Raw genomic sequence first — 12799 nt, 5'->3', positions numbered from 1 at the left:
GTATATTATTTTTATAAACTAAAAACAACAAAATGAAACCACTTTAAGGACTATCTCAATGACCCACCCCATCCTCAAATGCTTTACAGAACCATTCTTCCCTCAATATTGGATTATGAAAAACTGTTCAAAATTGTACAATTTAGTTAAATGGTTCTCATCTTCTGGAAAGCTCATCTTGATGAGCCTCTGGTACAAAAATTCTAACACCAAGCCTCTGGATTTGAGAACTCCATTGTAGATTGTTGAATCTGACAGCTCCCAGGGTATTTTCTTTAAGATAAATGTTAAAAATACAAGTGATAGGATAATATAAATAGTAGACTGTAGTAGTTTAGCATGAGCATTAAAATAATTTATTGATCTTTTAAAGGAATCAAAAATAGAAAAAACAGCTGTCATCATTTTTACATCTAAATGTTGATTTAATGAAAAGTAAGGGACATATACTACAATTACTGCCAGATATCAATTGGAAATTAAGTTATAATTGGATATTTATATTACTATCTCTATTAGTGCTGTCCAGTAGAACTTTCTACAGTGAAGGGAGTGTTCTAGATTTGCACTGTCTGATATAATAGCTGTTAGCCACAGGTGGCTACTTAGCCCTCAAAATGTGGCTGGAATGAGTAAGGAACAAAATTTTAAATTTCATTTAATTTTTTAAATTTTAAGTTAAATAGACATATATGGCTAGTGCCTACTAGACAGACAGATCTATGTAAACCATATTTGATAAAGTTTTATATTTATATACAGATTAGAATCACAGATCTCTAGATTCTATAATATATCAGATAATGCCAGATGGTAATTTTTTCCAGATAGTTTGGTTTCAAGAGATTTCCTTGCTCGAAAATAAGATCATTTTCAAGAAGAAAAAGACCATTTGAAAAACTTGTGCAAAAATACAAAAGAGGGCTTCCCTGGTGGCGCAGTGGTTGAGAGTCCGCCTGCCGATGCAGGGGACACGGGTTCGTGCCCCGGTCCGGGAAGATCCCACGTGCCGCGGAGCGGCTGGGCCCGTGAGCCATGGCCGCTGAGCCTGCGCGTCTGGAGCCTGTGCTCCGCAACGGGAGAGGCCCCAACAGTGAGAGGCCCGCGTACCGCAAAAAAAATACAAAAGAGTAGCAACCATTGATGCAATAATTAAACTGCATATTTAAGGATGGTCAGACACCCTGCTTACTTCGTGCATGTGCCAGATGTAATATGGGTGGGCTCACAGGGTCCCTCCAGGACTCATGGCATAGTTACAAATTGGGGGCAGCCTTCTCTTACCAGAGAGCACAAAAAAACCCACCTTAGGTTATTCCACACCACATACCATTTCTATTCATGCTGTTCATCCACTTATCAAGCTCTTCCATTTCTATTTCCATCACAGAGGGTGTGTCTTCCTCAAAAATAGGGCTGGAGAGAGAAAATAAAGAGCTTGTTGGAAAAAACAAAACAAAAAACAAAACCAACATGTGTGATGTGCTGAATTTCGTTTGAGGAGCGCCTAGGATGTTGACCATTGGCTGTGAGGAAGACGAACTTGATTCAGTGTCTTACGCTCCAAGGTAGGCTGGGGGTTTGCCCTATTCAAGAGTACCAAACTCTAATAGGGAAAAAGGCAAAAACGAAAATAAACCGTCATCCATTACTGATGATGGGCTGAAAGGCAGCCCAGGAGACTCTGCTCCTCCGGAAGGTACCAAGCCCGAGACTCCTCCGGGGAGTTGCCACATTTAGCATTTTAGCCTTGCTCAATTTCACTTCCCTTTCTTTGGGGGTTTTTGATCAGTGCTCCAGGTCCAGAGGCCACGGTCAACAGGCTACTTTCATCACCTCGCCCTTCCATTCCCAGGCTTTCCTGCCTTGAAGAAACGGAGCCCTTGTGCTAAAAAATCCACCGTCCTCCCTAGCCGGGGCTCAGTGCGCAGTTCAGGGGAGAAGCCCAGGTTAATGTAGGTGGGGTTGGGGGAGGGGACAACCTGCTCTGACCGCTGTGCTGCGTAGGCGCCACCCTGCAGAGGAAGCCAGCCTAGTGTCCAAATAACCGGGTGTGTGTGTGTGTGTGTGTGTGTGTGTGTGTGTGTGTGTGAGACAGAGGTGGTGGTGACATCGCCCCAGGCCACTCCTCCGGGTGTCATCCTCTCTTCCTCTCTCTCCTCCACCCCCTCCCGTCACCTCCATTCCTCTTCTCGCCCCCTCTCCCCACCACGCACTGCTTCTCAACATACAAACCTCAGGCTTCTACCAGGGCTCCCCTCCCTTAATAACCAGCTAAAGTCTCTTCCCTGGAGATAAAATTTTTAATCAGAATAAATGAACGGATGTCCTTGAAATACACCCAGCGTCAGCATACTCAACGAACAATGCATTTGGAATCAGTAGCAGTCAGAAAAAAAGTTCTTTTCTGAACAAAGGACCTTGCCCTCCTCTCAGATCTCCCCTGGGGTGAGGTGTGGGCACTCGGGCACATCTTCCTGGGGCTGGGGAAGCCAAAGGTCCCCGGAAGGGGTGTCAAACCCAAAACTCTTGAAAAGCCGGCTCTCTAATCTGTTCATCCCCCGACATCCTGGCCCATCCCGGCCCATCCCGAGCTGGACTGGAGGCAGTGGGGAACTTACAGTTTCATGTTTTCACTTCCCAGGTCATCTAAAAGAGAGTAAATATAAAAGTCATGTTAACTTTCAGTGTGTGTAACAACTTTTTATTTCCAACAGCTGAAATCTCCTCTACAAAGAGAGGAAATTACTTCAAGTAGATAACATTTTGAAAGGAGCAGTAGTTAACCTCTATGTCAAACAAGGGCAGACTGCCATATTGAAATGAGGTCCCATCCACGTGAAATCTGTTCTTTTAGATCTGGTGGTCCTCTGAGAGCGCTCACTTCACAGCGGATGTCCATCCCTCTTGACTATTTTTATCCATAGGAAGAGGAAAACAGTGGTAAGATGGAGAAAGGAGGAGTTGAAAAGAGGGCTTGTTCCTGGGCCCCCAGATGTGCCAGTTCAAACCACTGCTGTCTCATCTCCTTGCAACACACAAACCCAAACGTGACACTGTCCCTTTGTCCTGGAGTAGGACGTGGGTTATCAATCACTGGCTCCCCCTGGAACTCTCCTCTCGCCCTGCTCTTTGTGTGGGTGGATCTCTCACAACCTTCTGGTCTCAGTGAAACCAAGTCCCCCCTAAAACAGAAGGTCCCCTACCAAGTTTATGATTAATCTCTCTATTCAAATCTTCATTCCCCTTCTTGTTCCCTCTGACCTCAGTCCTGTGCTAACTGAACACTAACCAACCAGAGTCAGATGACTAAAACTGCTGTTATCGATAACATCGTTAATGTACTAAAATTGCTGTTGTAGATCTCATCATTAAAGCACAAACTCAGGTTGTTTCTCCAGGGCAAGTGGTGCTCACAGACCCCCAGCCATGGACCAGAAACCAGAAACGTCCTGACTCCCAGAATCACGATTAAGAAATGTCACAGAGGGCTTCTCTGGTGGCACAGTGGTTGAGAGTCCACCTGCCGATGCAGGGTACACGGGTTCGTGCCCCGGTCTGGGAAGATCCCACATGCTGCGGAGCGGCTGGGCCCGTGAGCCATGGCCGCTGAGCCTGCGCGTCCGGAGCCTGTGCTCCGCAACGGGAGAGGCCACAGCAGTGAGAGGCCCACATACAGCAAAAAAAAAAAAAAAAGAAAAGAAATGTCACAAGACAATGATTAATCTCAGCTTTGTTCTTCTTTAAAAACACCCCTAACTCATTGATCAAGTTGGACTGGATCTGAGGCGTGTCTCCCACCCCCTTGCTTGGCGCCCTGCAATAAATCCTTCCTTTGCTGCAAACTCTGGCTTCCTTTGCTCTTTCAGAGCCTGGCTTCCTGCACCCTGGGCACTCGAGCCCTTTTCCCAGTTACACCAGCTTATATTCTTTCCTCAGAGAGGCCTCCCCTACCTCCTCTGTCTGAAGTAAGGCCCATCTTTCCTACTGCTTCCCAGCTCAGATCCTCGTGTGCTCCTCCATAGTGTCTGCCACAATTTGTCATTGATCAGTTTCTCTGTTTAACTCTTTTTTGTCTGTCACTCCCACTAGACCATAGCTGCCAAAGGGTGGGGATCATGTCTGCCTTGTTCATGGTGGCATCGCCCAGCCCTACCCCATCCAGCTTGCACGGTACCTGACAAACACCCCGTAAATATTTATTGAATAAATGAATAGGTCTTAATCTGGATTGTTCAGCCCTGGGGTTAAATTTGTGCCCAATGTTTTGGATTTAACATTCTCGTAATAGTGAAACTTCCAACAAGCCTGCTTTTTGTTGCTGTTAGTTGAAGTGAGTCAGGTAACAGTTTGCAAAATGGCTTGAATGCTGACCAGACTCCAGATGAACACGGGCAAGAATTAGAGCCCAGGGCTCAGACTCTGTTTTGTTTGGCAGGGGAACCAATGCACCCAGAGAAACGAGGCAATGATGGCCAGCGAGTGGATAGCACAGCCCCACTGCACCTTCTATGATGTGAAAACCACTGAGAAGCAAACCACTTTGTAGAGGTCCACTGAATAGTCAAATGGTCTCGATCCTTAGCCATCAGAGGCCGCCTTTGTCTGGCAGGCAGAGGTGCAGGTCCTCAGCGAGGGAACACAACCAGCAGGCACCTGGAACTGAGCTCCTGGCAGCCGGGAGCTGCTGTAATTTCCTGTGGGTTGGCAAGCTTTAATGGCACAGCTAACCCAGGAAAGTTGGGCACAGATGTCAGTTTCATGCCATCACTGCTTCCCTTTGAGGGGCTGTAGGTTGTGTCCTCCTGCCTCTAGGTAGGAATCTGAAGCTCCCTGCAGGTGCCTGACTCCTCAGACACTTCGGGGAAAGGGGAGTATGTTCGTCTCATTTTATATCCATGCATTTTTCATCTAAAAGGTACAGGCTATTTCCTTAAGGGATTTTACTATAAATAAAGCCCCTATACAGCTGAACCTCCCTTACAGGTGACCCAAAACAATGCCCCTGTTTTGTCCCTCCCGCCTTCCCCTCCCTCTTTCCCTGCTTAATAACCCCTTACAGCCCCACTGTCGGGGGGGGGGGCGGGGGGGGATTTATCTTTCTAATCTGGGTGCCCGCAGGCTTCGCGGTGAGTCAAAGCTAGCCCTGCATGCGGATGATAGAAAAGTTTAAAAACCCATTACAAAAGTGCTCCAGATGCACCAAACGCGAAGCTCCTGTAATCAGTATTCAAAGAGAGCAAAAAGCCTCCTGTGGCCTCGTCTCCCCTGCTCCACGGCCATTACCCCTGCCCCAGTCGCCATGGCAACGGGAAAACATCTGGGAGAGCGCCCAGGAGCCGAGCATTAAACTGGGAGGAAGACCAATTACCCGTCCTCAGCGATCAGGCCTTGCCCGCTCCACTCCACCTGGCTTCTGTCTCTATTAATAGCCACCTACTCCTTCTGCACCGGGAGGCAGACGCAGGTCTCACACAACCCACGACCCGCATTTGATTCCATTTTCCCTCCCACAGCCCTGCCACTTCCTGTCGGCCTCCACACTCCCTCCGCCTCCTTCAGTTCCCCCCTGACACCCACTTAGCCCCACGAAGCCCCCTGCCGGCTAGACTCCCGGGTGCACTTGACGGTAGGATTGCAGGGTAGAGGTGGGGACGGGGGACCCAGCAGGGCACCGGCTCTCTTATCTGGTTTCTGTGCTGAACAGTGAGCGAGAGAGTCTTTCTGGAGCTTGAGCCCAGCCAGGTGTCCTGTAGTTAAAGCCTGTTTAAAGGGATGCTTTACTGCCAGCTGTTTCCCCTGCAGCTCTTTCCCAGAGATGCAGCACATCAGGACACCTAATAAATGTTAAATAATAACAACTGCAAATCTAATGCCTGCAAGTCTAGGGAAAAGGACAATAGCTCATTAAGTCACTACACAGCCTTCCCTTTCCTGGACAAGGAACAGACAGGCCCAAAGAAAAAAGGTAATTTCCAAACAGGTGAAGTGTTCTTTCTACAAATATTGGCCAAGTGCTCCCCAGTTGTCAAATTTAAAGACATTTCTTGGTGTGGAGGAATACAGCAGGCTCTATTCACCTGAGGACAGAAACAACGTGTCTATTCCTAACCTGAGACATCACCCATGCCCTCCCACAAAACATTCCTTTGGGAACTTTCCAAGCAAAATGCTGGTCTGACGCAGTATGACAGTTTTATTTTTCCTGGAAAAATAAATTAAAAATATATTTAAATCAAATTCCGTTAATTTAAATATATTCTCCTTTTATTGACTTGCATTATAATGCTAAATATGAATGGGGGGACTTCAGTGGGCAGTGGTTGTGAACCTTTTCTCTGTCAGTCTGTCTGAAGAGAGAGTCATCAGTTAACCATCTGAATCTATATTAAAGGAGTGGCAAGTAAAAGAAAATATTCCAATAAAGCGCTCCTTACCAAAAACTTTGGTGATAAGCAGTTGCTTTGAAATTCTAAGTTTTCCATTTGTGTTTTCTTAAAGTGAGGCATATTTAAAGTAAAAACGATATGCCAATTTGTATTAAGAATAATGTGCAAATTTACTTTTACCTCTGAGAATAAGTGTTCTCTAAAAAAAGTTCTCACTTTCTTTCATCAGCTCATTCCTGCAACACATTTATTGAGCAGCTAATATATGTGTTGGGCTAGGCATTCTGTTAGATAAAAGGGATAATAATAATTAGCTGACACAATATGCTGGGTACTGTTTTTTCTAAGTGCTTTAAACAGATGAATCCACTTAATTCACGCAACAACACTATAAGGTAGGTGCTGAGTTTGCCCATTTGACAGATGAGGAAACTGAAGCAGAGGTCATAGAGCTAGGAAAGGCAAAAGCCAACTAGGCAGAGTATTCCAAAGTCTGTCCTCTCCATACTATTCAACAAGATAAATAAGACAAGTTCTTAGTTCTCTCGGACCTTAAAGAGAACATAACCTCGTAAGAAAGAGAGGCCAAAAAAAGGCAAGTCACCAACTTATGCCAGTGTAAATACTGTGCACAATAAGTGTGAACAGTCAAGAGGTGGTGATTAATTTTGCCTGGGGTGTGATTACTCAGCTCTTCATAAAATCCTTAGAGCTGGGCATTGAAGAAGGGGGTGGCAGTTTGCCAAGCAACCAAGAAGGAAATTCCAGACGGAAGACATAGCATCAATCAGGCATGGAGGCATCAGGAAAGGGAACAGCAAATACTGCCTGGACCGTGTCTGAGGTCAGTTCTCACTTGTGAATGGCTTTTGAATTTTGAGATTCTCCAAATAAAATTCAGTGAAAAGTCCCTTTCTGGATTTAGAGCCTCAGAGCATGACCATTTGACTAGTCAACCCCGACCTCTCCCTGACCCCATGACTACATTAGGTAAGATCAGCTATAGGCTAGGGTTTGGGCAGGAAATTCTTACTTTCCCTACTTAAAAAAAAAAAACAGGTCCAGGCAGCTCTGTTTGCTTTTTCTCTTTCTCTAGCTTACAAAGGAGCTCCCACATGATGACTGTTATTAGGGCACCCTGAAATTGCAAGCAGTGGAGAAACATATGTATATCTTCTACTTTCTTGGAATCTATTACCCTGCCATGAAAGGTAATGCTCTACTCTGCTTCTTTCCCAACTCGCATTTGCCCTACCTGCTGGCATAATGGAAAACGACCATTTACACCTCCACGAGAGCTTAAAGCCTCTCCTGGTACAAGGATGGTGAGGGGGCCTGCAGGCCAAGGGCATGATCTCAAAGCCAGAGGTGCCCTGTTAGTGGATGTGAAGTACACAGAGTGAGTTTTGTATGCACATATAAATATGCGTCTTATCACCCTTGAGTGATTTTTGGAATCCCTAAAGGCTTCAACTTGAAAATCTAATTGGGGCTTCCCTGGTGTCGCAGTGGTTGAGAGTCCGCCTGCTGATGCAGGGAACACGGGTTCGTGCCCCGGTGCGGGAAGATCCCACGTGCCGAGGAGCGACTGGGCCCGTGAGCCACGGCCGCTGAGCCTGCGCGTCCAGAGCCTGTGCTCCACAACGGGAGAGGGCACAACAGTGAGAGGCCCGCGTACCACAAAAACAAACAAACAAACAAACAAAAAAATCTAATTGGAGTCACTTTTACCAGCACAAGCCAAAAGAAACCAAGTCTGCTTTGGACTCGGAACTATCCCGACACCTAGTATTTGATAGTCCTGGCATTGGAAGTGAATCCTCTCAGAGTGTATCTCTGACCCCAGGGATGTTCTATCAGATTAGTTTTCCATTGATGATAGTTATCTTTAGCCGATCAGGGATTTCATTCTAAAATTTAGCATAGCTTTAATAGGAATAAGAACCATGCTTCACCCAGGCCTTTTCAAGATTAAATGGGGATGGGGCATGGGGCAGAAAACAGTATCTGTGACAAAGCACAGATGGAAGAATCCTCTTCTTGTGGCGATGAGCCCAAGGACTCCAGCCTTCCCACCCTGTCTGCAATCTGACCCACAGCTTCACCAGCCTGTTTCCTCCAATGGTTGGGAAATGTTACGTTGACCTATTGGCCAAAATTACACAGGGCCCTCATCTAGATTAGATACAGAGATGGCAGCTGTGTATTTTAATTTTCAATTTAGGCTGAAAGCATTCTCTCTTTTTTTTTTTAAATAGGAAGGAATATGGCATTTATAAACTCTGGAAAACTTCATTGAAACAAGTCATTCATCACATATTATTTTATATAGTTGCTTCACTTAAAAACCTCTCGGTTTCTTTTCCCACACCATCCCAACTCCAGGCAGGTGTTAGGATAATACTTACTTGTCTGTAAAGCACTCTGAGATCCTCGGCTAGAAGGCTCTGTGTGGAAGCAAAAAGTATTGTGTTTTATCATTTATTCATTAACATATGAAGCAGTTGTCTGGAAATGGGAACAGGCAAAATATTTACCTTGTTTATTCCTTTTTCTTTTACGGTATATTACAAAGAGTATCACGGATAAAAGTAGGACGGCCAATAAAACCACTGGGATCAACCCCATTAATATAAACTGTAATTGGCCTGCATCTTCATTAATAAGGGTAGGACTCATACTGACAGTGAATATTTCTGTGGTCACCGCAGCAAATATGCTCGGAACTGTAGCCTCTTCATCACTGCTTCCCATGTCTGTGGGTATTTCTGCTGACAGTTCTGTTTCTTCCATTTCTGTGGGAACACACACAAAATTGAGATTGTCATGGAGACAAAGTTAGTATGGTATGTTTTCAATGATTTGAAATTTATGCTACATGCATCCAGTGATAAACTTGATCCGCTGGCTTTGGTCTTCCAGTTCAGTGTGACACAGAATACTATTGGTCGAACATAAATGGAGCTCAACCTGGGAGTATATTGAACATGGATCAGAGCCCAGAGATAAACCGCCCACAAAGGCTGGCAGTTTAGACGCACTTAAGCCAAGGGCGTTGAGAAGCTTTGTTGTGTCAAGGGCGATATTCCAGGATATCCTATAGGGTATTTTAATAACATTTCTGAATAAATCTAAATTCCCTTTTACTGAGAGTTAAGCACTTGCCACGTAACACTTTTAGGTAAAAGGATTTGCACTATGTCCTAATTTTTTTTTTTTTTAATAAAAGTTTACCTACCGATGGAAAAGAATTCTTTGAAATCAGGGTGACTGATCGGATGTCAGTGTAGGCCTCAGATCTGCAGAGAACTAAGTCGCCTCTGAAATGATCCTACAGAAATCCTCCCGGACTCTAAATAAAAATACAGTGTGTATCTCATTTGTACAGTGAAATTCTCAAGGGGAAGTTCCCTTAGAAACTAAGGAAACTACACCAATATTTAAATTTATTGAATAACATGCATCTTTAGAACTTTCCCTATTAATAAGCTATATGCATGTTTATTCTGTTGGGACCTCAGATTGTGTTCGGAAACATCCATGGTTCATCACAGGATAGGAAAAGACTAGTAGCTAGATGATTATTTGAAAAATCTTTCCTCACCCGGCTCTGTAGTGACCATGGTCAGGAGAGCCCAGGTTTTCTTCCCATCGTGTTGCCTATCATTCAGGTGGGGTCCAATGAGAAAACCAGCATATGAGCTGAGGCTACAGACAACTTATCCAATGGGATAATTTATGTGAAAGTTCTTTCTGAGGTGAAAGTTACTCTGCAAAGGAAGATGTCCACTTCCTGAGGCCATGTTGAGGCACATTAGGCCACCACCCAGAGGGTGACCGACTGGGCATGGCAGGGTCAATTCAGTCCTTAGCTCTCCACATGACTGCATGACAATGATCTATAAAAGTATTCCTTTGATCACAGTCTAACTTTTCAGTTATATAAACACTTCAATTTCTCCGAAGGCCAGGGGATCCACTTGGTAATCATATCTGTCAATGCCACCCCAAACCCTCAGAATCAATTACAAACTGCAGAGTCTAAGTAACTGGTGTTCTTCTCGTGTATATACTGAAAGCAGGATTAAAAAATATCTACCACTTATTGACCTCTGCCTTCAGGGTTAAGTGACTTTGCCCTATATTTATGTCTCTGAAATAAGGTAAGTCAATAACGTATTCACACATTTGTTAAAAGCTTTGATATGTCACGTATCACTCTGGACCAGGAAAAGATATTTGTCCACCAGGACAATCTCCTCCTTAAAATCACCCTGCTTGCAGAACTACTGGGACCAAACAGCATTCTTCACTGGTAACCCAGGCCAGCAAAGACTGGAAACATTTGGGGGGGACAGGTGGGCAGTGGGAGCAGTGGCACACACACAAATGCAGTTGGTGACAATGGCCCTATTCCTTGAAGTCAGTGCTGATGGACCTTCCTCCAATAACCAGACCTCCTTTTTATTTCTTCTGTTTATTTACTTCTGCTACTGCTATAGCTGCTGCTATGATTTCAAGTTACCTTTTCAGATAACTTACTAAGAGCCAAGCCCTGTGCTCTGCCTTGTACCCAGATTATCTCATTTTGTCCCCACCATTTTTTCAGATAGAAACCAGACAGGGAGCTTATACAACTAGCACACAACCACAAAGCTATCACAGGGTAGTGAAGATTTAAACCCAGGAGGGATGATTGCAGAACCTGAGCTTGGAACCTCACACAATATTTTCCTTCCCATCAGGCAGGAATGGAATGATTACGAATCATGAAGTGGTAACCAAGAGAGGGAAACTTGTGTGCTTGCCCCTCAGCCTACAGGAAGGTGGATTTCTGGCACAAAGGCAATGAGGGGCTCTCGTTGGACTCTTGCTAAGCTCCTCAGCCCAGGCAGCTGTGAGCAGAGCTGCCCAGAACGACAGGATCTTTCCAGCCTCTCCACGGAAGGCGAACAATTTCCCAGTAGAACACTCAGAGCTCTGAGTCACACTTGACCTGTTGGCCCAGAAGAGGAGAAAATGGGAAAGGAAATAAGCTAGCAAGAATAATGAGGGTGTTTGGACAATCAGGCATGAAAGAGAAATGGAGAGAGGCACACAGATGGTCCTGGGTTGTGCACATTTATTTCTCAGCACAAGGGACAATGCTGGTCACAGGTGGCTCTTAGTGGCATTTTGGAGTGAAAAGGACTGGAAATTTTCTCCACAATATCCCTCTTACACACACCCTAACATATGTTTTCCATGTTAACCATCATTTACTCTCTCTGATTCTCTAGTGACTATTTAAATAAATGAGAGTCAAGGGTTCTCTGTGTGTGTTTTATTTTTCTTTATTCTGCAAGCCTTCATCTCCAGACGCTCCTGTGACATCCTTCCTCACAACCCTCCCTTCCCAAACAAGACCATAATAGCTCCAAATAACAGTCATCTATCAGGTGCTGATAGTACATGCTAGGTACTAGGATAAACATGCACCATCTACCTATCTTCACGACAAGTTCATTGTTCACAGTACAAATAAAGAAACTGAGTCTCAAATGTCTCACCCTGTGGTACAACCCTGATATTTACACTGTCAGCTCTACTGATACACAGAGTTCTTTTTAAATTTTATTGAAGTACAGTTGATTTGCAATGTTGTTCATTTCTGCTGTACAGCAAAGTGACTCAGATATAGATAGATAGATATAGATAGATAGATAGATAGATATACACACACACACATATAATATGTAATATTCTTTTCATATTCTTTTCCATTATGGTTTATCACAGGATATTCAGTATAGTTCCTTGTGCTATACAGTGACCTGGGAAGAGCCTCTCTCGCCTCCAACCCTCCCTTTCCTTTTGTTGTTTATCCATCCTATATATAATAGTTTGCATCTGCTAATCCCAAGATCCCAATACTTCCCTCCCCCACTCTCCTCCCCCTTGGCAACCACAAGTCTGTTCTCTATGTCTGTGAGTCTGTTTCTGTTTTGTAGATAAGTCCATTTGTGCCGTATTTTAGGTTCCACATGTAAGTGATATCATGTGATATTTGTCTTTTTCTGACTTATTTCGCTTAATATGATAATCTCTACGTCCACCTATGTTGCTGCAAATGGCATTTCATTCTTTTTTATGGCTGAGTAATATTCCATTGTATATATGTACCACATCTTCTTTATCTATTCATCTGTTGATGGACATTGAGGTTGCTTCCATATCTTGGCTATTGTGAATAGTGCTGCTGTGAACATAGGCGTGCATGTGATATGTAGGGTTTTGAAGGCTGCGTTCCCTTGAGCATAGGTGCCAGTGACGGTGAGGGTTCTAGTCACTTAGTGGTTATGGAAATTTGGGCTCAATGTTCTAATCTGTACAACTAAGGAATGAGACCCAAGATTCCATCTATTTCCACA

At 44.4% G+C, this 12799-nt stretch overlaps 1 protein-coding gene across 4 annotated transcripts in view; it reads right to left on the bottom strand.

The window, feature by feature from the left end:
- Positions 1–12799, bottom strand: part of TMEM154 (transmembrane protein 154) — a 61461-nt gene that overhangs the window by 29470 nt on the left and 19192 nt on the right. For 2 of the 4 annotated variants that reach the window (XM_089912340.1, XM_089912341.1), the window contains 5 exons: positions 9628–9741; positions 8927–9184; positions 8798–8836; positions 2622–2649; positions 1331–1416 (listed from right to left, as the gene is read on the bottom strand). In XM_089912340.1, coding sequence (XP_089768466.1) covers positions 1331–1416; positions 2622–2649; positions 8798–8836; positions 8927–9182 — 409 coding nt within the window. In that variant the 5' untranslated portion in view covers positions 9183–9184; positions 9628–9741. The remainder of the gene's footprint in view (positions 1–1330; positions 1417–2621; positions 2650–8797; positions 8837–8926; positions 9185–9627; positions 9742–12799) is intronic. The other 2 variants (XM_089912339.1, XM_022599644.2) reach the window with 1 other exon arrangement.

Source organism: Delphinapterus leucas, chromosome 5 (assembly GCF_059928025.1).
Source record: "Delphinapterus leucas isolate spDelLeu-1000000601 "Yukka" chromosome 5, BTC_Dleu_Yukka2, whole genome shotgun sequence".
Classification (NCBI taxonomy): domain Eukaryota; kingdom Metazoa; phylum Chordata; class Mammalia; order Artiodactyla; family Monodontidae; genus Delphinapterus; species Delphinapterus leucas.
Note: the sequence above shows the minus strand (reverse complement) of the source record. Positions and strands in the feature narration are given on the sequence as shown.